This window comes from Sitodiplosis mosellana, unplaced genomic scaffold, assembly GCF_009176505.1.
Source record: "Sitodiplosis mosellana isolate CC-2019 unplaced genomic scaffold, AAFC_SMos_1.0 Smas_scaffold_6226, whole genome shotgun sequence".
NCBI lineage: Eukaryota > Metazoa > Arthropoda > Insecta > Diptera > Cecidomyiidae > Sitodiplosis > Sitodiplosis mosellana.
Window position 1 is genome coordinate 375,186 of NW_022601467.1, and position 27,709 is coordinate 402,894.

The window sequence follows — 27,709 nt, forward strand, 5'->3', positions numbered from 1 at the left end:
AACAAAACATGCATTGTTTCGAGAGACAGAGAGCGTGCTGTGTGTGTATGTTTGCTATTATAAAGTCATGCAGTTGAACTTCAACAAACAAATAAAATTCGTTGTTCGTGATATAAAATGTGTAGATCGTAGCCGTACGAAGTGAAAAGGCAAAACCAGCCGATTGCGCTGGCTCGTAGATCACATTCATTGAAAAACTACATGCGCGCAGAGTGCCAAATCAAAAATCTAAACTTTTCATCTTTCTTCTCATATGTGTGTGTGTATTTTACTTCAAACTTTTGCTGGGCTGTTGATTATGCCTAATTAGATGTGTCAACAACGCTGTTGAATTGTTGCAAGCAACTGAAAAGTGAGCAATTCGTTGTGTTGCGCTAAGTTCGATTCGGTTTTATACTCTCTTTTATATTCTACACTAAATTTTATAGTTGTTTTTAGGGTAACACACAGCCATTGTTTTAATTATCATGAGTTTTTTTTTATCTTTTGTGATAACATGTTTGAATAATGAAAACGAACAACGTGTATGATGAGTTATAATGCACTGGGACATCGCGCACAGCTTACCGTCGGCATGCATCGCAATCAACAAAACGTGTTGACAGCGGGAGCACGGCGACTCAATGATTCAATAGAAGAAGCACTCCAATTGTTTTCGTTTTGCATGCCCGGTTTTCCTTGCAAAATAACCTGGAAAAATATTTTATTTAAAAAATTATTCGTTTTTTCTTTGTCTGTCGTTATTTGTCTGGTTTCTATTGAAACCCCTTTTTTGCACTGAAATGCTTCAAGTAGAAAATAATTTAGTACTTTATTCTCTTTTTCTTAACTTCCTTTTTTTTCATTTGTTTAGATAAAATGTGAAAAAAAAGAACAAATCAAAGGAGAGGGAAAAAAAAACAAGATTGAAAATTGAAATGTGTTTTCAGACCTAAAAATAATTTATTCATTCAATGGCGAGAGCAAAATCGCTCAAAGACATCAAAAAAGTTAATTTAATTTTCATAAAGACCATTCTGCCTCTCTTTCTCTCTCTCCGTTCTGTGTGTCTATCTGTTTGAAAGGCCAAGAACAAAAGATTGATTTCTACTATTTTCTGTTATTTCTCAAATATTATTAAATTTGTACACGGACAAAGAACAAAAAGTAGAACCAAAGAGGTAAAATGAACATTTCATTTCCATACTTATATTGTTTTTCTGGCGAACCTCCTTGGTGTGTGTGTGTGTGCATAAGGATGAGAAAGAGAACGAGAGAGTACAGAAATGTCAAAATGCTATTGTTCTGTTTGAAGTGCGTCGTCATGTGCCATTGCTCGTTCATTCTCTTTCTCTCTTTCATTATGTTGTGATTCTGGAACGCTGCAGTTAATGCCGTAGGAGCATTTAACCCAAAGATTCGGATAAATACGCATAACGATCACTAAATATTTTTCAATGGAAAAAGCCATACGAAAACCTTGGCCATACAAAACACTAATGCAAATCCGTCTGAGACGTAGAAAAGAGTTATTGTCCCAAAATTCGATTCCGAAAATTTTATCGGGTATTTTTTTTTTCATTTCTGTTTTGTTTTGTTTTGTTTTCAGAAGGTGTCGTTTGGGCAAGTTTATATTTACCAAACTCAACCGATTCTCTTAATCTCGATTCGAATTTTCAATGACAGTCCAATTTGGCAGTGGCAATTTGAATGTTTCGATGGTTTCATAAAAAAAAGAAGAATCAAGCACTCAAAACGGTCACCTTTATCCTACCGATGTTCATCCAAAAATTGCCCGAATAAAATTCAATTTTTTTTCCTTCTAAGTTGCATCTGCTGTGTTTGTGATGAGATCGCATCGAAGTCATTATTTGACAAAAAAAAAAAAATGAAAAGCACAAAAAGAATCGAACATCCAATTCGTAGAATTTCTAGCCAAACAATCACATTTCAAAAACATAGAAATGCAAATCGTTACAGTTCATATCAATAGAAGATGTTTAAAAAGAATCATCTTCATTTTTTACGATTTAAAACCGATTCATCGCAAACCGATTGATTTCTGAAATGTTTTTGTCATTGGTTTTGCTCTTTCTTTTGGTTTATTGACTTGAAGAAAAAAAATTGCAGCGAATAAGATCGCTCTCATTTTCTCAGCCATGCACAATAAAAATAATGTTTCTTTATTTTCCGTTATGTCTCTGCCTTTTTGCAATAAGTTCATACGTATTTTTTTTTATCACTTTTCTTAAATGTTTTCCTTTATTCACAATCACAACATTCACAAAATGGCCCATCCATTGGTCGTATGTGAAGTAACATAAAATCAAAATAATAACAAAAGGGCAAAAAAAAAACAGAAAAGAGAAAAAAAAATAAGTAAGAAATACGAAGAGGAAAAGAGCCTATAAAATCCTCTTCGGTAGGTATTGTGATATCGAAGCAAGGGAGTATAAAAAGTCTTAAGTGTTCTGTTTGTGATCGGTTCGAAATAAGTTCTTGTGAATGCCGTGATTTGCTTATTCGCCCAAACATTGTGGTGTTTTCGAATGTGTAGATGGTTCTTCCGCCATTCAGTCAAATCAATTGTCGACAATATACCATACACATTTCGAAAAAGGGAAACAGCAGAAATAAAATGTACAACGCCACACACAACAAAATGCAGAAATTCTTGCGCCGGCTTGAGAGATGGATAGAGAGATTTTGTTGAAAATATGGCAGTAAAATGATTTTTATTTGATTGTTGCTAATATAGTTATTGTTGATCAACGAAAAAGGCAGTCAGAATGCGAGGTTGCAATATGTCGAAATTCTTCGATTCGCCAACGATTATAGACAATTTGAACGCAAAAATGCCGGAAAATATTCTTTCAAGCAGAAGCAGAAGCAATAACTTCGTTTCGAAAATATACGACCGGATGCATCAAATTGTGCGATTTTCACATAATGCGCTGCCAATTCTACTAGTCGAGCACTTGAGTTTTGCGATGAACATCGACAGGAGTGGTTCCGAACTATCCATGGGCAAAAAGAGAGAGAGAGAGAGAGAGAGAGAGAGAGAGAGAGAGAGAGAGAGAGAGAGAGAGAAGGAAATCAGTTTATTTTATTCTGGTTTCGTATTTTTTTTTCCCATTCGCTGAACTTGTCTAGCGAAAATTTGTTTATCGACACAAATAATAGGGACGAACCGTTTATTAAACGAATTTCATTGATAGTTTGACGACAGTCACAACAATAACGATGAGAGTGGCGCGAAATTGACGAAAATTAAATGATAAAAAAAATAAAATGAAACGGGGCACACGAGAAACTGAACCAAAGGCATGAAATAGTTAAGAATACATTGTCAATATTATCCGTTTCCATACCGTGTGTGTGTGTGTGTGTTTGTATGTACAATTTATTAAAATGTTGCAATAATATACACGCAGTGTTTTCTCTCGTTTAGTTTTCAACTACATTTACGAACATAAGCGAAGCATATAAATTCCCCAGCAACATAAAACAATTCAATAAATAACAAACAGCTGAACGCTGTACACACCATCGCCATAGCTTGTTGTTTGCTTTTATTTACTGGTTTTTAAAATATTTACGTTGCGTTTACGGGCCCGCGTTTACGGGCGTTCAAATGCAACATCATGCGAGAATAACAGCAATTTTTGGTAGAAAAAAAACAGACACACATTTTTTTTTTCGACGATTCTATATGCAAATACGGTTCTGATGTGTTGTAGCACCACCAAAGTCTCGATTTTGCTTGCATTCTTATACTCCTTTTTTCCATTCATTCAGATGCGTGTTTCGGGTTTATATGCGCACATTTTTACTTGTGACAAAAGCCCACAGGCCACATTCATTCAAACATACCAGTGATAGTATTAAACATTTTCATTAAACGCTTTCGTGCTGTCTAATACAGTGGAGCGTAAGGCGGCGCGATACATTCGCTCTGAATCAAGCATACGGACACAACAGCACTAAACGAACCGAACTGAACTGAAACTCTCCAAAACTAATTCGCTATTCAGATTCATGTGTGAATTTATGAACCAAGTTCGCAGCGCATATTATATGTATATGAAAAAGAAGAAGATTCAATTTATCGATCGCTGAACATGGCCAATATTCGATTCGAAAAATGAATATCCATGCATTTATTTTTAAACAGACACCATTTTTATGTTCTATTCGGTATTATAAATGCTCTACATTCGCAAGTCCAAATATAATGACATAATATGGTGGTAACACTGACAATGCCAGTGCTTGACAATTTTGGGATTTCAATGGCAAATTGCGTTTTCATGCGATTCAAATACAACCGAGCCGAACGAAACCGAAGCGGTGATGCAGACGATAAATGCCACTACCAGAATGCTCAAAACTTTTATCTTTGTTTTCGCTAGCTGCTGGGCAGTTGCTGATTTTCATTTCAGTCTCACACCTCATAAAGCCTTTCTTCATTGCTCTCGGTCGTGTTGTCTTTTTTTCGGGACCAACTTACCGTTTCCCATTTGCAATGCATCACCGGTTAAATGGTTATAACTGTGACAAATCGCTTGAAAGCTAGCGATTCCATTCCAGGCGTGTGGATGTTGACTCGTGTGTATGTGTGCGTGCGTGTTGTGCAAAATACCCTGAAAAAGAAGGTTCGATGTGTGAAGTAAATAAAAATGTGACACGATCAAACAATCGGATGGCTCGAAAGTATGCGAGCACACATACATTTTTCGAGCGACTGAAACATCAAACATTGGCTAAAGCATTGGCCGTATGAGGAAAAAAAATAGCGAAAGGAAAGTATATACACACACTTCAGAATCAAAATGGCTGAAATTGATTGATGGCCTTTTTTGGCAGTCTAAAAACAAACGCATGCGATTTTTTTCGGCACATTTACTCCAGATACACATAAAAAAAAGCGATACCAAATGTAAATGGATGTGCATACGCACCAGAGTCACCAAAAATCCATAGCACCGTTCAATAATTGCCACACGTTTGCCATATGAAAGACGCTGAATAGCATTTCAGCAGAGTCACGTGAACGCAACCATCCATTTTGAACTTTCAGCTTCTCGTCGAAAACGGCAGAACAATGATGTTCAAACTTTGAAACCAAACTATTTTCCCCCTATCGAAACCGGCCATACTGCAAGTGGCTTCTCGAAAGATCGGAAGAGAATCACGCTGCACGCAACTCCATTAAGAATTGAAATGGCAAAATATACTTGCAGGAGACCAGTTTGGTCAGCAAACAAGCAAACAGAGAAGAAAAAACGCGCGCGCACACACACACACACACACACTCACACATTACCATGCAAATAAACAAACAAAATTGGAAAAGTGTATTCAAATGAAATGAGTGTGTTGTTATGTAATAAATAATTTCATGTATCAATTTCAATATGCATCGTAAAAATTGCCAACTAAATTTATTCAAGGTCTTTGTAGCACCATTCTCAATGTGTTGTACGAGCGCATACCTTGTTTTGTTTTCTATGCCGATTCCAATATTACACTTTTTTTCTTCTGACTTCTCTGTCGCTCCTTGGGTGCTTCAGTGTGTGTACAGTATTTCAGTGCTTTTTCGGATTCAAAGCGTGGATATTGGTGTACTGTACATACGTATGCCTATGAAAGAAGGAAAAAAAACCGTAAAACTAAAACAAAAAACAAAGCACAGAGAACAAGAAACGAAAAATCGTGACAAAAATATGTAATGTGTGTGTATGTTGAATTTTTCTGCATCGATATCGATATCTCGGTGTTATGAACGTAGGTAATATGCATAAATTGCATTCGCATTCGCATTCGCTGCGATGATCGAAAATATTGCTGATTTACTTGAATCTCACGCCACAGTTTTCGAGAAAGCCAGAGAGAGAGAGAGAGAGAGAGAGAGCGAATAAAGTGATTGCCCAGATGTAATACTAAGTAAGATCGTGCACTGTTTGTGTTTCGATGTGCTTTGCTTCGCTTCGATTCGATTAGATTTGATTTCAATCAGTTGACTTTTTTCACTGATTGCGTTCCATGTCAGAAAAGGAAAGCACAGACAAATAAACATTTTAATGAGTGTGGACGTGCGAATGGGAGCCATATTCAACCATATTATTATTATGATTTTTTTTCTTCCATTTTGTGTGTGTGTGTTTGTGTTTTAGTTTTTGTTGTTTATTTCCATTGCGTTTGCTGTCGTTTTGATTTTGTTTGTTTGTTCTTGTAATGTCGTGTTCTTTTTTTTTATTACCAATTATTTTATTTACATAAAATAATGCACACTCACAAGACGAGTACGAGAAAACAAACGTAAAAACGAGGTGTTACTCGAAATGTCATTTGTCGAATGTGTATTTGGTTTTAATTCAAATTTTGCGCAGTTTCAAGCTGTAGCTGTTATTTTGTTAGCACTAGATATAGAGGTAGAGGTAGATGTAGAGTGAGAGAAGACATTTATATCGGAATTTAGTTCTACCAGATGCCATACAGCCTGACACAACATTGTGAAATGATCGGATAAATTCAAGAGTAAGAAGCCAATGAGCATCTCTCATGGAAACAAAGATATATTATTTTGATCGATGCACCAAAAACGAATATGACATTAAATCAGCGACAAATTTACATTGACCCGACGAATGCGCCACAATGGACGCAACATTTATTTAGAAAACACAATATGAATCAACTGATTTTGTTACAACACACACAAGGCGCACATTCTCCTCTTTGATTTTAATTCAATAACAACCGCATTTATTAACTGCTGATACATGATATTTGCTTCAAAGATTGAAATCCAAATGATTTCTTCAAATGACATACACACACACACAAACACACAAAATTGAATTTACAAAATTCATATCGTTTGATTTTAAATCCTGCCTTCAACATATTCACCTCTGTTGCATACACGGTCGAGCTAATAAATAAAACATATCCAAGCGATCACATATTGAATTTGTGATGCACACAGACGTGGTTCGTTCTCTTTTTTCCCCCTTTGAAAATGTTGGTTCCACACGTGCAAAATGCACTTGAAACATGAAATTACGTTAAAATATGTATAAATAATTCGAATGCGAATCTATTTTATTGATTCTGGCCGAGTCGATTTCGATTTTAATTCGGCTGCACCATTTCAGCTTTTCATTTGTTATCTATTTATCTTCTGCTTTTTTCACTCTACCTTGCCAAAATGGAATCAAATTTGATGAGCGGAGAGCTTCAACAAAATATCCTGTTATCGTTGCGAGGTGAAATGAATAATAATAAAGATTCAGTCGAACAATTAATTTTTATTGTTTCTGTTATTTCACATTTGAACCGATACCACTATTGGATGCTATGTTTGTGTGTTTGTATGCATGTATTTGTTTGCCTTTTTGTGCTTTAAAATAAAAGTCATCGACGGAAAACATTCACACATTTATGGGCATTATTCGCATTGATGGTTTATTGAGCGAATCACTAATGCAATTGTGGTTTTGCAAAGTAAAAAATGCTCGATGAAACGTATTAAATGACTATAGCTCAGCCTGAGCAGAAACAAATTGGGAACGACAAAAGCGAACGCAGTGAGAAAAAAAAGCATATCTCTTGAACCAGTCGCATTTTGATGAATTAGCACGAAGATCTTGAATCGGTTTTTTCTTCTGCTTCTACTGTTTGTGTGCAATTCTGTGATGTATGTATGGCCGTCTATGCCAGTGTGAAGCGTTGAGAAGGAAACGGCTAAAGGCAGTCGTGAATTGATTACGTTTCAATTCGATCGAGCATTTGCTTTCATATCAACCATCAATTGTTTTTTCTCTTTGTCCTCTTGCATTGTTTCGGCTAGTCTCTCGCATTTTTAATACATAGCTTTCAATCGTTGGCTTTGTGTTAAACTAATTATCACCGTTGGACCCGTTGGGAAACACGGTGCAAAGCAAGAGCAAAAGCGGCCGCAATCACAATTTTTAAAAAAAGAGCTAAAGGCGTAAGAAAATATGAAAGAGCGCGAGCGTGCGCGCGGGCTAGCGAGCGAGCGTACGCTCACCTCGCATGAAAACTTCGTCGGGGAAAAAAAAGCGAAATATCGTGAAAAAGACACAAATTCTTTGTTGTTGACGAAAAGACAGCAGGCTGAGCAGATTTCAAAAGACATTTATAAATGTATATACACATGTGTATATAGAAACTTATATAGCAGAGACACGTATGCAGCACATATTGACAGAAAAATGTTGAAAATAACCTGCACTTGATACGAAATGACCTGTGTCGTTTCTGCTTTACGTTTTTGACTTTGATTCAGCCAGTCTCGCACTCACACCGATATCCCGAACCATTCGGACTTACGTTATTAGTTTCTGATTTCTCAAGCTCTTTTTTCTTCGTTTTGTTGCGCTCATTCGGTTTTTCGATGCTCGTATGCGATGATGTTCTTCAGTTTTTTTTTCTCTCTTCGTTCATATGCTTCGCCTTTTGGATCCTCCAAGTTGAAATCGTAGTTTCGTCGTCTTGTTATTGTTAATCCCATTCCCATCTAGATTGAATTTATCTTTTCACCAAAAGTAACCGAAAAAAATTAGTTAAAAATAAAAGTATTTTAGAACAAATGTGAGACACAGTCGGTGTTTCGATTTCGGTGTGTATATGTGTGAGAGTGAGCAATGCTTACCCAGCGTATATATATAATGTTTTATGCTTTTTTTCTCGTTCAATCTTTGTTGTTTTTTTTTCTTCATCGACTTTCTTAAATTCGGAGGATGTCGAAAAAATATTTAGTATCTCTTTGACTTACGGGATATTGAAAATAAGCAAATGACACACACGAAAAATGGGAATGAATGATAAAAACGGGCACACACATGTGCATTAAATCCGAAGCCAACCGACAAAAAAATGGACAAAGCTGACAAAAAAAATCGACAAAATTCAAGAGATTTGAAATGAAAAGAACTACGCTTGCCAAAGAAAAGAAAAAACATGGTTTCGTTTTTTATTTACAAAACAGATATTATCATTTACTTCTCTGTTTTGTTGTTGTTCATTTTGTGAACGAAGAGGCATTGCACATGAAAAATGTGATACAACGAAGCGAATAAGAGAGAGAGAGAGAGAGAGAGAGTGAGAAAAACATTTTTTTCTTTTCAAAGAAAAATGAATAATAATGTTGATCGTTTGCTGAGCACAACATTTTACTTTAAATTCTTCTTCCTTCCATTTGGCCACGAAACAACACAAACTGATACACAAATATCACTTTCCATCTCCCGCTTTTTCACAATCCTTTTATAGTATCGCGCAAAGTCATCTTGCGAATCATTCAGTTACGGCGCGGCTAAATATCATTGTGCGTCGATAATTCATCCAACTGAAGAATGAGATTTGTAGTCTTGATTTGATGGTTCCGGGTTATTCATGTCCAGGTTCCTGAACATTTTCGGTCGTTTGTTTGCAATACACAGAGCCAGAGAAGATAACATTCCAACGTGGTTTCGATTCAATGCACTATACAGTATGCACATTGCACATCTATTTCATTTCGTTTTTCCATGTGTTGGTTCAAGCCAGAGAGAACAACTCTATAACGTCATGTGTCAGGCATGAAGGCAAAAAATGCAATCATCGGCTCGAAATGTCGGACACCAAATTATGATGTGATGCCCAAAATTAGAACACTAAAAATTTTATCGATAAAATTTCTGAAATGACATTTTTGTGCACGAAGATCGCACAATTTTTGCAAAATTTATTTTCGAGTATTTCGCAATCCGGCCCGCTGTTTGTGTCAATCGCATATGTTCGGTTGTGGGTTTTCAATTGCAAGATGCCATCGACACATAATTATTGTTTTGCATCTTTTCTGCTCGAAGAATGAGAGGAGACAGAAAGAGAAAGAGAAAAAGAACAGAAAATACCGCACCTTTGCAGTCCTCAAAACATACATATTTGCGCACATTGCACTCGAATGGTGCAACGAGAATAAAAACGGTAGTGGCAACAGCCAACCGAGCTGTAATAACGGCAGAAGTAGAAAATAATCATCTTATTTACAAACATTTACCGGCGAGACTGTCGATACACGCAATCTCACAGATGTACTGACTGCTTCATGAAAGCCGCGAACTCTTCAGCCAAAGCCAAACACGCCAATACTATGCCTCGTTCGGTTGCTGTGTGTAATCATAGCTCAAAATATCAATTCCGATGATATCGCATTTGGGATGAGAGAAAGAGGATGAAGAGAGTGGTTGAAATGGTTGGCAATCTGTTTTCATGGTTTTCATAAAATTCGATACTTTATTTACAGCAATCAACACAGCCGAAAACCGAAGAATGGTGGGAACAATTTCCTTGGAAAATAATTACGATAAACCTCGCATTTCAATTCGGCTGCGGCTTAAACGCAATTAAAACGAGCCACATATATATTAATTCAGTACAATTGAATAAACAAACCGGCCGATTTTTATTTTTGCTGAGAAAGAGTGAATGCCAAAACAATAGATAAATTCTGGATCTCGGTTGAATCTAATGTGATTATACGAAATATTCGTGGGCAGTGGCCATTGTTTTTCCATCATGAACGCAAGCATTCGAAAAGAAGTGCGTGAATATTTCATTGCACGAAATGTCTGAAATGTCTTGAAGTGCAGACAAAAAAAGGGGAAATAATTACGTATGAAAACGATATTTTGCGTACCATCGAGACCGACAATGTCGAAAACAAACAGAACACACGCATTGAAAATGTCTAATTACTTGTTTCCGTTCGATGCAACGAATAAAATTTGCAACGAATGGAGAGCAACACGGGTGCTGAGAGTGCGCCGAAGAAGCAATAGCTGTTGAAATGAAAAAAAATAATACATTCACTTCCCTCTTTTTGCGTTTTTGGGAGCGGCCGAACTGAAACTGAGTTTTGCAAAAAAAAATGCTCTTTGCTTGAACATATTTTTACTGACATTGTATTACGCATGCATATTATCAGAACCAAGAAGAGACTGGTCAGCAATGTCAATAGCACGGAAATTGACCCATAAAGGTGGCATTTATACGTGCAAATTGAAACCCTTTCCGTTGAACTCCACCATTATTAACCGTATTCAGTTTTATCCACCACACAGACATACGGGTATTTCTCTTTTGCCATAAATTGTAATCGACACAGCACAGCGATACCATGGCACATGCATTCGGTCGGACGAAGAAAGAATGAGCTGAAAAAAATGGCTAATTGAATTGTTTTCGCCATTGAATTATTGTGGCACGGTTTTATATCGTGTTTGCTAGTTGAATGCCCAGGTTTTTTCTTTTCTGCCTTCCCTGTTTTTTTTTTTCGTTATTAGTTCATTTGTTACGTTTCTCATTTTACGCGCCAATAAATCGAAATCAGCTCTTTTTCATGATCTTCGTCAACGAACCATTAACGCAAAACCTTTTAATTGTTTTTTTTTTGCCTTCCATTGTTGCTGCCGTGTTTTTGTTTTGTTTTATCTCTTACGTTCTGTTTTTCTCTTTCGTTTGAACCGAAAATATCAGCGCAAGAAGGAAAATGAGCAATACAAACGAAACTAGAGATGCGAATGGGAATTTTCTTGAAATTCTATTTGAATCCGAAACAGGAAATCACCCACGGTTAAATTTTGAAAGCCAAAAATTTGCCCATCTTTCATTCGCAAGCTGAACAGCTCAACAATAACCCAAATGCAAAACAACAACAACACAAAATATGAATTGAAATGGATGAAAAGAGCTGAACCAAGAAAAGAAAACCACACAGCTAACTTCGAATAAAATCTATTGTGCAAAGAATTTACATTTTTTAAATAATTTCGTTTACCATCACACCACACACACACACACACAACATTAGCCCGTACAAACGATCGTTTTCCATATAAAATTCTCGTTCATTATGTCATTTAACAATTCAACATCGAAAAAAACGACCGTGTGCAAATTAATAAATGTTAATGGTTCTTCTGAAATTCTGTGATTTGCTCATGTTCTTCCCGTCATATCAATAAAATAAAAGTTGAGCTCTTGCTCGTCTGCGCTTAACGCTCGTTGAATTTTTGGCATGAACTATTTTCAAAAGGCACTAACGATAACAAAAAAAAAAAACGAAAAGAATCAACAAGAGAATTCCGAGAACCAAAGCAGATGATGGATTATTTAGTTGATGGAAGTTAGTAAATGGACAAAAAATGAATTAATACATTTAGTATGTTCATGCAGATAACATCAAAAAAAATTTGGGACGCGTCTCTTTGTTGGTATCTACACTGATGGCTTTATATTGTTCTCTGCGCGCTATGTGCATTCCGAAATTTGGATATTTCATTTCTCTCTATCTCTCTCCCTCTCGCTGTCTTATTCGTTGAGATTAAATGAAAAATAAAATGAAATTACAATTGCTAATTTATTTATAATACTGTGCACAGTGAACACGGTTTAGCGTGGTAAATAGATGGGGCCAAAACAGTCCACTTGTACATTTTTTTTTATGAAATTTTCTTTAAACCGTTTACGTTTGAATATGCGTACACAATATAGATTAGGTTCCCGTGCGCGTTTGAAGTTTTTTGAAGAGTGGCTTTCTTTTGTTCACGCTTTGAAAGTCACTTGAAGACTCAAAGAAAATAAAAAGCAAGAATGCTAAGCAATTTCTCATTGAACCTCTCTGTCTATCTCTCTCTATATAATTTTCATCGTTTGCGGACGTCCAAGCGGCATTGAAGTGCATGCTTTCGCATACAACTTGGCGCATTCGTTGCCGTTGTGGTTTCTCTCTGTGTGTTTTTTCTCTCACTTTTCTTTTTTTCTTTGCAAACGCACTTGCACATGCACGAGCAAACATCACTGGATCGAGCCGTCATAAAGTAACGTATCGTATTTTAAAAGTAATAATATATGGAAGTGGAATACATATTCCTCGATGGGCAAACGCGCATTCCACTTGAGATTATCGCCACAATTCATTGCGCTTATGACTTAATTAGATTTTGAAACATGAGTGTCTCTCTGGCAGTTAGTATTCACCGATATAATTGTGCGAATGCATAATTGATTTCATAGGTGTTTTTCGATGAGTACTTGTTTGTTTTCGCCTCTTTTTTTCATTCACCGCCTCAATCGAAACTTAATTACACTTGCAAATATTGACAAGTGACTTGAAGAATGCACTAGCCATTATGTAATCACGAGAATTATACTTAGTGCAAAGCCAATGTTGATTAAAATGTTTTTCTTCTTTATTTTTTCCATTGCAGTATGACGATGGCCTGCACGGCTACATGAATTCAGGAGCAGCAGCAGCAGCTATGTACGATCCACATGCTGGCCATAGACCACCAGCTCTACAAGGATTACCATCACACCACTCACCTCATATGAGCCATGCATCGGCCCCATCGGTTGGAATGCACGGATATCACACTGGACACGGTGGTACGCCTAGTCATGTGTCGCCAGTTGCAAATCCAATGGGCACAATAGCTGATAAACGTGATAAAGATGCAATCTATGGGTAAGTCGAACTATTCACACTATCTTTTCACATTTCGGTGTGTGTGATTGTTGGTTGGCTTTGATATTTCATGGCAATATGTATCAATCAAACTCCAAACACCGCCAAATTGTGATTGCCTTAAAGAACAACAACAACAATAACAATCATTGTTCTTCATGGCTGATGTGCAGAATGATTCTCGTAAGCGGTCCATAAAAATATTTTTCCACACCCGGTTAGCCGGTAAATAAAGCTGTCTATAAAATTTACAATGTTGAAAAAAACCGAACGCAATAAAAATATTCGCGAAGTAAATGCAAAGAAAATGATGCGAGAGGAACCTTAAAATTGGTGTTTTTAAAATGAAAATGCTCCGCAAATGACGATTCTAGACATTTTGTCTGAATGCGAAACTGACAAACAGCAGTTAAAAGGGGTATTTGACGCACACTTCAATAATGCCAATGGAATGAGAACTAAACAACAATGTAACGGACATACTATACACACATATATAAAATATAATTCACCATCCAGCATGAGAACCGAACGATTTGAGCATTGTAGAGGAGTGGAGGAGGAGAAGAAGAAGGAAAACGGGCATCAACAAACAAGAATAACGATGAAATTTTGTAATAAATCAAACACAAGAGCGCCTAAAACATCAAAAGGAATAATGGTGGTTACGATCAAGAAAATACGATGTAATAATCGCATATTGTAAACGTGATAAACGTTTTTTTTTCGCATTCCCAACGTTCTTGAAACATCATTTGAAAAATCAAATCGACACAACCAGGCGCAAATCTTTGTCGAAGAAAAAAAAAATTCGTTTCGGCTCAAGATTAATTTCCTGCTTAAAAATGCACATGCTTAATTTACAACCAAATACATAATAATTATAGGCTTACACATTTTGCGATTGAATAGTCTATTCACCGAGCTGTACACACAAAACCGCAAAAAGCATCCAATCAAACGTGTAAGCCGTCGTGTGGTTTGAGCCACACGAATTAAAGGTGAAAACAACCGAAAATTGCTTTCAATCAAATTCAATTCATTAGCAACTAGAATTAAACGAAGGATCGTTGACGTTTGGTCAAGCAATGCGCATCGAACTCACAACAAAATAGAAAATAACCCCCGAAAAGGTTAAAGGCAATAAGCGGTAAAAAGTACAAAATACATAATAACAGTGCAAGTTGTGAGAATTTCATTAACTAGCAATACCTTGCCTCTCTCTCTCTCTCTCTCTCTCTCTCTCTTAATGTTCTTAATGTTTTTATTTCTATTGTTTCCCTCGTTTTTTTTTTTGTTGGTTTGATGTTGCTTGGGCCCATTCGCACATTCATTTTTAATTCGATCCGATTGCTCGTGCACCTTTTCCATCCATAAAAGAACATTGTATAAGAAGGTGAACACCAAATAGTTTTTGAATAAATCGAAAAATTATGAACTGTCAATTTTCTTTTAAAACAAACGCCAACCGATACCACTCACTTCAAAATCGACAGGCGCACATTTTCGAGTGTTTTGAAAAAGGTGATTGAATTACGTGTCATTTTGCCGGTCAGTTGCTCTTTTGACGTTCGATTGACATCGCCTATTTTAGGCCACACCACAGTAATACATTGAGCCGCAGCAAACTGCAACCAAATTACATATGTAAGAGGTAGTTAACGATATTAACAATAACAATGTCACAAACATCACAATCGAAACTGTCACAGAATGCACTCGAAAAAACGAAGAACCGAGGGAAGCCACAAACCGAACAGATGAAAGCAAAAATTGTAAAATTAATATGTAATAATCGTGAATGTGCCGAAAAAAAAAGAACGAAACATTTATAATAATAATAGTGCGACGACGATGAGAATTGGGCAGTGCCATATAATGTGAGCATATGCAGCGATTCCGGTTGTCTGCGTTCCGCGCGTACACACTTCTGATGGCTTGATGTTTGTCTGCTCGACTGCTGATGACGATATTTAACCTATTAGCTAATTGCATACGTGAGCGCAATATTTCTTTTTCAGATCGCTTTATCTTACATTCGATGTTTATCATTTCGTTTCATTTTTCGTTTCTCTCTTGGCCAAACCATTTTGCGTTCGGGATCTTCCATCCACGTTCCTTCGCCTAACAAATTCAAATGTAATTAAATTGAGCAGGGTGATCGATTTGGCTAAGTAGTTGGGTAAACTTTGTTGTCAGCATTTCTTTTCTTCTTGTTGTGAAAATCGAACAGAAAAAGAAAATACTCGCCATTCGGATATGACTCAATGAAAGCAAAAGGACTCATATTAATCGCTAGCAATACGTTTTAATATTTGGAAAAAAAAAAGATCTCCGTTCAAGATAGAATCAGCTAAGCAAATGGCAAAACAGAGCCACAACTAACTATTCGAAATGTACGTTTCCCTTTTTGGTGGCTCAACTATTGAGGCGAAAATGTGTGTTTCTTTTCGAACGCAGTTTGTTCCTTCCAAGTTCGAGCACACATTTTTCACATGTTTGCTCTGTTTGTATTTATTCCATTTTGTTCTGTTGCTCTTTTGTTGCCATTGGTGCAGCACGACACGGCATAGCACAGCACAACATAGCAATAGGCATTTACTCCGAAAACATCTGTCGAATGTGTTACATTGTGCGTTTCCCGCTGAATGAGTTATATGGTTAAATAAATGCTCTTGCTGCTGCCATTATCCGTTGCGTTTTTACCAGTCCTGCGTTTCGTGTGCTAAATTTTCAATTGTTCAAATCGCACACACAAAGTACTAAATACTTACAAAAGGAATATGAACAGAAATGTTACAGAAAATAAGACTTTCTCAGGATTATATACGGAAATAAAATGGTTGGAATGGAGCGATTTATATTGAATTATAACAATTGAAACGGAAATGAAAGGAAAAGAAACAGAAAAAAGAGTTTGTGTGTGTATGAGAAAGGGAGCGAGGAATGCCTTTGACTCTTTCTCTCTTGCTCTCTCGCAGTCGCATTTGGATTGGCATTCGTAGTCACACAGTCGCTTGTCGTTGTCGTATCATTAAACCCAAAAATAAAATAAATCGTTGTAAACATGTTGTATTTCATCGTTGATTCGTGCGCAACACACACACACACACACGCGCGTTCACATTCAAATACAGAATGATATGGAAATGAGGTGGTGCACCCAAGTCGAATTTGCTGACAATGGAACGAAATTGTGCCAGAGCGGATTCTTGGCGGTGTGGCGCGCAAAAGGAATTCATCGTCAAAGCCATCATATCATCCCCAATAATCTCTGATATTCAAATGCTTTGCAAAACATCAACCCCTCCGTAGCATTCAATTCGGTTTGTCGTGTTCGTTCACTTGCGAAACCGTTTCAGTAAATCTTTATCGGGTCAAGAAATGACAATACGCTTAAAGCGATGTGGAATAAATTTATGATAGGAAATGACAATTTCATTTCAGCAAATGCAAAAAAGCAATTCAAACAGAAGCAAATAGATGATTTATCGCCCTTCTGCAGATTTATACAAAAGCACAAAGGGCAAAATTCATTCAACAATAAACTTTGCCACATGAATCTGAATGGGAAAATTTCATACCGGACAAACAGACAAATCTGACAAACAAGCCGGATTAGAGTTGCAGCAAAACCGATAAAACACACGACAAATTATCGCATGTTCATTCGCAATGTTTATGCACCGCATGTGACATAAACACAGCAATTTTCAGCTAATGGTTATTTCGATGGTCACTTGAAATTCCACATCATGCAAAAGGCTATGAGCATCATACGGAATTGACTCGATTCGAGTCCAAGACCGACCATATCTCGACTCAATTCGGTTCGACTCCAGCACCAAATATTCACTAGACGACGACGGATGACATTAACCACCGGCAAAAATCCAAAAATCCGAGAAAAAAAAGTATGATAAACGAATCGTAAAAAAAGGACAAGAGATAAATTCCTGGTTAGATTTGAATTGTAAATGGAATAATTAAAAATTTATTACTGCGCAGCGAGACATAACAGACAAATTTGAGCTCTGAGCGCATAAATTTAAATGTTGAATTAGGTGGCATTTTAACTTTAATCTGACTTGTTCGAATGAAAGAAACCCGCAAAGACCACAGGTTCATATTATGACAGCGGTATCTGTATATCTGTATCCGCAATCCACAACAATCCACACTCATATACATATATGCAAACATGAACGGGCCATACATTGAAACCTGAAAGGCGTATAATTTCAAACGAAAAAAAAATGAAAACAAAGCACAAAAAAGAAGAAGAAGAAGCAGCGACAGCCGCAAAAGCACAACAAGAAGAGAAAAAAACGGCATAAGGAGATAATGTTTTTTTATTCAGTTAAAATAGTTTGTTGCTTTTTTGTTGTGAAAGTACGACCTATCTATAGACACCCTATCTATACACATGTGCGATGATGCGATACTTAATTCGGCAATTTTTTTAAGCCAACGGATTAATTTGCTTAGAGACGGTTCGAAATCACAATTTACTCATCCGTTGAATTAATTTGGAATTGCGTTATTCAACAGTGAACGAACCAAACGAACGAGAAAAAAAAATCACTAGGCGATTGCATTTGTTTATTCCATTCCACTGTTTTAATCGTTCGTTAATTAGCAAGCGAAAGAGAGAAGCAGTCAGTGGGATTAGATATCTGTGAAGTGGAAGACGGTTGGGATTTCATTCTGATATCACCCGATTCGAATTGACGTGCGTATTTAAATCACAATGAGAAGAAGGTGAATAAGCAAAAATCGCTTTCAAGAAACAGAACAGCTGGCCTAATGTGTTCACACGTGAACACCGAAACAGCTTATATTCCAAACCAAAGCATCCAAACGTAAATTGCACACGATCGTTTCTGGTGTTTTCTATTATTTATATTTTTTTCGCTCTTCATTCATTTCCTCAGTTTTGTTGTTGCTCTTTTTTTTCGTTACTTTTCGTTCATTTTATCTGCAAGTTCGGTCGATCTTATTAATAAATTATGTCGTCATTTCTACGTTTCATGATATGTATTTATAAGGAATTAACATGTAGTGAAAACGAGTACAAGAAAAATCCGGCTGAATGAAAAAAAAAGCGACAACATGCACATACAACAACAACTACGTCAGAAAGGCACACTCACTCACTCACACACACATCGATGGGCATACGCCTGCAATGATTGATTTAAGTCATTAAGAGTGACATATACATGACAATTGAAATATACATAAATTATAATATCAAATTAAACTAACAGCCGTGCCGCGCTTGAGAATCGGCTGTGTGCCAGTAGTCGGAGTGGTCGCGTCTCTCATACATATGCATATATACATCAGTGTCATTTGATGGAATTCGTGCGTTTGTGTGTGTTTTTTTTTCTGCCTTCTTCTTGTTGCCTCCATCGATTTCATTGTGTCACTTAAAATCAAATCGAATCGATCGAGCGCTCAGAATTTCAATTAGCTTTTAATTTTTACGCTAATTTTTAGCGTGTACTTTATTGAAATACTGACCACCGATCACCATCTCGATTAATGCTTGTATCAATGAGCGCACTGTCCATTTTCGATCGTTATTCATTGCTAAAGAACTGATCAGAATTTTTGATAGAAAAATTAATAGCCATATTTAGACGTTTAACACATTAAGTACATATTTTCACGGGTGTTTTATTCCTTAAAACGATTTAGTGGGCACAAGCATTTTTCGTAATTTCTTCGGGGTTTTCTCTCTCTTCGTATCTTTCTATGCCTCTCTCTCTCTCTCTCTCTCTCTCTTTTCACCTTCGTTTCGTTGCTATTCGTAATTTACCATTTCAATCATTTATCGATTTAAACGCACAAACGAAACCGTGTTATTTTGTGAAAATTATTTTAACTATTATCGTGTATTACGATTACACGAAATGATAATTATAAACAATTCGATTACATGGAAAAAAAATTCCAAAGTGATCTAAAGAATGAGGTGAAAAGACTACAATGTCTACGATAATTACAATAAACTGCATTTAATTATAATTTTTCGAAAAGAATTGTAGGGAAAAAAAATGTAATGAATGTTCCAAGCGAATGAAATGAACTAAGAAGGCACACACACACACATACATATATATATATGTGTAAACCGAAACATCATGAACAGAAGATCACTTCATTGTGTGCGTGTTCCCATTTTAATTCCATTTCGTTTAATGAAAATGTAAACGAATACAACTTAGACATATGAAGAGATGATTTTATTCTTTAGCTTTAACATGCTTGTTCTTTGGCGAAATATTAAATGAAATACTGGCTTCACGTGCAGAGCAAGTCTATTTAACAGGCATTAGTCGATTTTGATATAATTTACCTATTTAGCGGGCGTATACAAGAAACACCTTAGCACACATCATAGACGCTTGTTGCGATACAACGACCGCATGTGTGCACAATCGTATTCAAATGAGCACGATATATCTCTGTGTATAGTATTTCTATTTAAAACATGATTCAAGACGGTTCTGGTCACTTAATTTTTATGAAATGTCTAAGGTTGCATATTTTGGTTATCAAAACTGAATCCACATACAGTCGAACATGATCTTACGTCAAGATTAATTCTACGGCATTTCAACCTAAAATGTATAATGACATTTTTTTATAGTTATTTTTTTATTCATATTTTCGGTCGTTACGTTTTGTTTCGTTCGCTTGTTCATCGCGATGCATTTTAACAAATCTACCAAGCGATTTTGGATGCAAATAAACAATATTCAAGTATTTTTATAACCAACGGCGAATGTCGGATACTTTGTTGCCTCCTGTGTAACATTTGCTGTGCACAATTCACTTCGAGTCGTATAGTTTTCCGACTATATGCTTACTTTTGCTATATTTAAATATATTTCATTTAAATAAGAGACTGAATTGGGTTGGAAATCGTATGAAAATGTGAGACTCTCTCATATGTATTTTACTTGTTGTATCATTTCATTTTTCGGCGTTTCATGTGATGTTAGTTTGAATGTGTTTATAGTGACCTCGTCTTTTTTCTTGTGTGTGATACATAAAAATATAAACGAATGTGCACTTCAATAAAATCACACCTGTCTTGATTATTTCCTTCATTATTTGGCTGAAGTTAAAAGAAACAATAATTGTGTCGTGCGATAAGTGACTAAAAAATATAACGCTGTGAGCGCACTTGAAACCCGTTCGGCAACAATGAACAGACCGCCGAACATTTGGTGTGTCCACCGGCCATTCGTCTGTGTGTTGGAGTTTCGTTTTAAAGCTTTTGATCCGAATTTCATTTAATAATGTTAATTTTACAGCGGACACAGTCATTTGGTGTTCTGCATTCGTCATTTACATCTCATCGGTGCATTGCCACTGCTGATATTATCATTTTCTCTCGAATTTCATGGATCATAATCGTTGTCTGTGTGTTAATAGGTTAACCTATATCTTAACAATTCATTTGATACTCAAAACTTCATTAATACGAATAATAATATGCGTAAATGCATTATAGACCGCCCCAGCGATCAGAGGCTCATCTTAATGATGGAGCCGATATACTTTTTGTTGTTGTTGCTGTTATTTTTCGAATTTTCTCTACTCTACTCTTCTCTGCTCAGCTCATCTCAAATCTCTACTCTCACAGCCATTGTGATTTCAATTTTTTCTTCTCTCCAATCAAAAGCATCATAACCAGCAAAAAAGAAGAAGAGTTCCTTACACTCAAGTCATCGTTAGCATTTATTTGTCTACCACAAACAAATTACACGTATGTTAACCTTGTGTCGAATACATAGCAACACAAGAACAACAACAAAAAATGAGCATATAACAGTGTCTGAGTGCCCATTGCGAGAAAAAAGCCATAACGAAGTGATCAAATCGATCTGTTTCTAGTGCTAAGAGATTGCTATGGATTTCACTTTTTTTGCTTGTCTACCCCCCCCCCCCCCAACAAGCGGGCTTGTTTTTCTTCCTCTCTAAATTTTCTATTCGCTCTTTCTCATTCAACAATTTAATAATCACATTTTTACGTTTGAACGCAAAAGTAATGAACGCGCTCCTAATGCAATTAAAATTCTTTCGATTACCCGGGTTTCTTTATCCATATTTCGCTTTCCATCACAATGGATTCCACATTGTTTCCATTCGTAGTTCTCACAAGAGCTAGCCTCATGTGAACGTTTAAGTTGACCATTGGCTCATAACAATCGTCGTCGTCGTCGTCGACATCGTCTTAGCTTTTGTTTTTGGAGAGCCGATTAGAACCGGTATATTAGTTCATGAGATATGAGTGAAATAAATTAACCTATGTACGCGTATCATTTTAATTTGCCTTTGTTCAACGCGCTTGACTTTTCCGCTTCATTGAACATTCCTGATGTTTTATATTATAGAGCAGTTTGTTCGAGGCTAATATTCTTATCATTGATGATGATGATGAGTAGTCACCATTATTCGGATGCATCCCAATGTTATTTTCAATCGGTGAGAATCAAAGTAGCTGGTCACGAAATTTTCATCATATCTACGCTCTAGCTCAAAATCGTTCAAATATATTCATGAGCCCTGAGAATGAAATGGAAGAAGAGTAAGGAAAAAAAAAATGGAAGAAACAACGAAACCAGCACTTGAGAAAGGAAAAAAGTCTAATTCATTTGAGCGCGCAAAGCATACACAGAAGCACATTATTTGTCAATTGAAACACATAAAAGGTGAACAATGTTTGTTTAAACGCAGACTTAAAACGATCTTTTTTCTTTTATCATTCCTTACGTTTTGAGTCACTTGTAGCGATAAACAAGTACACCAGAGCAAGACGACGCTTTTACACACAGCGAAATAAAAAAAAACCAACACAGCACGCGAAGCAAAAAAAACTGTATTATCTCGATTATACTTCATATATGAGCAATCGCGCTCTCAGGAATGGAATACAAACTGATTTGCTTTTATGCTGTAGCCCGGTAAATGCGCATATTCAAATATCTTGAGTCACTTAAATTGTATACGGAATGCACCAACTGTGACTCGTCAGCTACTAAACTCTTCTTGGACTACGAGACCAAACGAAATAAGCTTGTTAAGTGAAGTAGGCATGTAGAACATATCTTTTTGTCGTATTGCTTGCTGATGTCGTCGTCGTCGTTGCCGCCGTCGTCATCATTGTAATCGTCGTCTTCGTCGTAGCTGCACTCACTTGTTTTTACTCTGGTTGCTGATTAAAATTCATGGATCGGCTTCTCGATGCCGCTATAAGTATTGTCGAAAGTAAAATCATTTACAAACATTTTTACTATACCGCATACTGTGAGTGAGCCCAAAACATAACCATCTTTCATATATTAATCACACCACAACTTGTTCGCTCTGTTTGCTATAATTCTTTTTTTTTCATGTATAGTTTCCATGAGTACTGTTGCATTTAGGTGAATAATCAAACAACAAATATAGATTCATGCGGTCGCTGGTATTGCCGCCACTACTCAACAGAGAAATCTGATAAATTGGAAGATTCCAAGTCATACAATGTTTAAATGATAACGCGATAGCAAAATGGTTGAATAAATGGGAGAAAAAAAAAGATGTATTTCATACGTAAACGCATAAATTAAAAATGATATTACACCGCGATATGCGGCGATACAAGGCGAAGAGGCGAAACAAAAAATTTGTCAATGTGAGCAAGACAGAGAGCGAGAAACGCAGACGAATTGTAGATATGATCAGATCGTAGAAAACACCAAGACATCGGAAGGTAGCTACAGAGCTATTTGCGAGCGCTTGTCACTACGACACAGCAGAAAAAACCGATACGGGACAAGAGAGCGTATTTCAACTGAACATTCTATGCATCGTTAAGAAGCACACCAAACAAAATACGGCCACATTTAATATCGGAAGCCTCGAAAATATTATCTGTTTTTATGATGTTCATATTCCATGCCATAAAGATTCTTCTCTTTAATACGTTTTAATAATGTGCGATAGGGATCGTCATAAAAATAAATATGCGATATACTAGAAAAGCCAACGGAATAAAAATTGAAATAAACCACGAGAAAAAGAAGCAACAGGGCCAAAAATGTAAATATGTGAAACACACAGTCCAGAATGGCGAAAGGTTCCAACACAGAGTGTGCACACACTGTGTGCATACCATAAATTGTGTAATATGTCATGCTTCCGTTGAAATTAAGCGCAAATTTGGCGACCAACATTGTCTGCCCAAATCTGTACACGATGATCAATCAGTAATTGACAGATCTGCTTAATTGGCAATCACAATTTGGTGTTTTTCAATAGTTTTTCTATATCTATACATATATTGATATTCTTATTATTCTTTTATTGATTAGTTCAATTTTGTTTCTATTCCAGACATCCACTGTTTCCTCTGCTGGCGTTAGTATTTGAAAAATGTGAACTAGCAACATGTACACCCAGAGATCCTGGTGCTCAAGGCGCTGATGTTTGTTCATCAGAATCCTTCAACGAAGACATAGCAGCATTTAGTAAACAGGTAGGTTCAACTGATTGTTCCATTTCATTTAGACTTGGATCTGAAGGTGTTCATTAATCGGCTTTGGAGTTAAGCGAATTTGTGATAATTCCTATAAAATCAAGTATTCTCTCAGTATTCTATGCAATCGAGAAAATGGAATAACAACAACAACAAAAAACATTTCAAAATTGCACGAGTCGCAATAAAAGTAAATTGATAAAAACGAACGAATCTTTTTTCCTCTCGAACCGATACAAATGTTGTTTTTTTGTTGTTTTTTCTGCCAAATCGATTATCTGCTATTCGCTCAATTCACTCATTATAATTTAATGTCTATTCAACACCTTGAAATCAATATTTCTACAGAGAGACATAAAAATATTTATACAATACGATCATCCGTGTCGCCTAGCTAGCAAACAATCAGGAAATTATATGCGTGATTTCGCTAAATGATTCATTTGGCATCGTGTGACAACGACAAAATGTAATAATACAAATATGTGTTCAATGTAGACACACCTCGAAAATGGCGATGCCATTGCAATCTCACAATCGCATTTTATTGCGTTGGCTGACACATGGTGGAGCTCAAATTCAAATGCATTTTTCGTTTGACGCTCACACAGCTGCTTCACTGCTGTTGAAATATTGTGATTTTCGGTTGGAGTCTTACACAACTTATTTGCATCTATTCATAAACTTCTGTTTCTAAACGCATAACGCCTCTATTTACAAAGTAATCATAAAAATCGCGGCAGTATCGGGCGCTATTTTTTTTCTTCGTTCTTTGTGTACACACAGAACCTGATTGTGTTTCAGTAGCAGTCAAACAATTCATTTCTCTCATTTTTTTCTCTATCTCTCTCTCGCATATGGCATATGTGGTAATTAAAGGAAGCACTGAATAATCGAGAAATGTGCTTTGTTCGTTCAAACGAATTTCGTTCGTCGAAATCACTCGTTCACGAAATAAAGAGCCACAAAATGCGTCGTTCCAGCGTTATCTGTTTAACAATATTATCAAACGTCAAATACACGAAATCTAACTTTATTAAAGTCAAATGTTGAGATCGTCTACTCGGTATTATCTAATTTCAAAATCGAAAGAGATATACAATTCGTTGTTGTTATATTCGCTTGTTGATTCCACGTTGGCGTTTATATTTCGGTTTCCAAAAAATTGTTGTTTGTTCGGGGCCATTCGAACAATTGTCTATTTTATACATCAGCAGTGATAAAGAAAATATGCGTTATCAGAAATTAGTGGCCCGGTTTGTCGAGCACGCACTCACACAATCCCAAAAAAAAATAAATAAGAACACACTGAATCCATCCGTAATGGTGAATTAATGTAATTTTACCTCATGCTGAAATCCGTGTGTGTGAAAAACATAGTGTAAACAAAGTTCTATATCTCGGCTGTTTACTCAACGCTCTGGATTTTCATTTCTTTCGGGGTATATTCGCCGAGTCAAAACTCACAGTTGCTTTACAGTCGCAGCAATATTTGTACTTTATCCGCTACCATATCGGCTTGTGTCCTATTTACCTTGGAATAGTGTTCATATTTTCCATTACTTCTTCCGAAAAAACAACAACAACAACCATCTTTTCAACAGGTAACAAATATCAAGCTCGGCTCATGTATGCTCGTCACCGTACGTGATGATAAACGCATGGAACAAACCACGATGATAAACGCATGGTGTCGTCGAGAGAGTTGGCCAAATGTGCATGTCATGCGAATGCAATACAATTGTAATGTGCCATAAGAACAACAGTAACACCTCGCTCGCATTATATGTGAAGTGGACACGGTTCTATGGCCTCAGCTTTCTTCAATTTCCACTTTGATTTGTTGTGTTGTTGTATGCAAATGGATAAATAATTATAGCTGTGTCAGTGACGTTGAAATGCCATTTAAAACATTTATCTTTGATAATGAGGTAAAAATTATACCGTTATTTTTTCGCTCTCTCTCTCTCTCTCTCTCTCTCTCTCTCTCTCTCTCTTGCTCGCTCGCTCTGATCGCCGCAATCTGAATATTTCAAAAAGTCTCAAAGTTTAAGCATTTAATTGAATTATTTCCCCTTTAAAAATGCCTACAATATGCGGAATGCGAGCAAAATGCGGTGAAAATCGATTTTGAGGGGACCCTTTGCCGAATCACAGAGGATTTGCATTTAAAATTTAAAAAAAAAATGACTTTCGGGAAATTTCAATTTTCCCGGCGAGCAGTCAAAACGTATACACTTCATTTGTTATCGTTGGCACTGGTTGCTTGCATCATCTCGCGTGTATCTTCCTCTCCTTGCATCCGAATGAATAAATAATATGAGCTCAATGGCACGTAATCTATTTGACTGGAACCGGCTGAATATAGTCAAAAATCATGTTTTTATTCTTGGAACAACACGAGACACAAAAACAAACGGCACCCATGCACTAAAAACAAAGTCGTCGTTGCCGTCATCGCTGACTCTGTTCCTCTCTTTCATCGTTTCGCACATTCACATTCGATTGGATGGCGTTTATGCAGGCTAACATACTTTCCACTATGTGCGTTAAGAGACTATATGCCGTTTTTCAGTGTGTTGTTGTTCTTTCATGATTGAGCATACTAAATGCCATTCACAGCTTAAGTGCAATTACTATTAACTTTGATTCACCCCTTTTTTATGTTTATGTCGCTAACTCGTTCGCTTCAATCCTTACATTAACTAAAACACGTGAATCAAATGTGCCGAACAGTCGGTTCGTGCAATGGCAAAGCATGGCAACAGCATAAACGATGCGCTCCGTTCTCCTCGTTATTCGTGTCTGTGTGGAAAGTACGATGGTCCGATTGTTATTATTATGCATTTTTCTATATTGTTGACTGCTGCGATTAGTGTTTTGTGTGTGCCTGGTGCTTCGCTTTGTCGGCGGTAGTCCATCAATACTGGAGTGAAACGTTAATGGATTCTTGATTTTAAAATTCGATTTAATTTACTCACACTCTTGCTCACTCGATCTCTCTCTCTCTCTCTCACTCATTCCCTCTTGTCATCGTCTATTTTTGGCCTCACCGTCACTTTTTGGCTCTCCCTATGACTCGCTCACAACGCATACAGGGATAAGCACGTAACTATAACAAACGTGGTTTGCATTCATCTAGATAGATCTTCAGACACAATACATAATTTAATTGCTAAACAATATGCCAACAGCATGACACAATTTAGATTAGAACCAGAGCCGTATATGCACTGCATGCGTGCGTGCGTGTGTGTGTGTGTGTGATAGAGCAATGAAACCAAGAATCGATGTAGCAGCAGGCGTAAACGGCTAACCAAATGAGACAATTGAATTTCTCTCGCATGTATGCATTATTGTTTGTCGCTGCTGGTTTTCTCTCCTCTAATCCGATTCCGATGGTTGCATTTGTTTGCGTTTGTCTGACTGTTCATTTGGATGTTTAATCTCTCCTCAAATTAGCATTGAACTTTAAGGAATTATGTCAGCTTTCGGGTGAATAACGTCATCATTTGCACGCCCGTGTGGAATGTGTGTGTGTTTTTTTTGTGTATGTGGATTCATTTAAAATTCATCATCACATGAAATTATCAACGAATTGTGTCCAACAGATGCCGTGCGAAAAGTATAAACCACGATAAAACGTTGAACGAAAC

General features: G+C 36.6%; 1 protein-coding gene across 7 annotated transcripts in view; it reads left to right on the plus strand.

Moving 5' to 3' along the window:
• LOC129579010 (homeobox protein homothorax) overlaps window positions 1-27,709 on the plus strand; it is a 311,382-nt gene that overhangs the window by 7,054 nt on the left and 276,619 nt on the right. For all 7 annotated transcript variants that reach the window (XM_055468462.1, XM_055468463.1, XM_055468468.1 and 4 more), the window contains exons 2-3: window positions 13,260-13,516; window positions 23,912-24,053. In XM_055468462.1, the coding sequence (XP_055324437.1) occupies window positions 13,260-13,516; window positions 23,912-24,053 (399 nt within the window). The remainder of the gene's footprint in view (window positions 1-13,259; window positions 13,517-23,911; window positions 24,054-27,709) is intronic.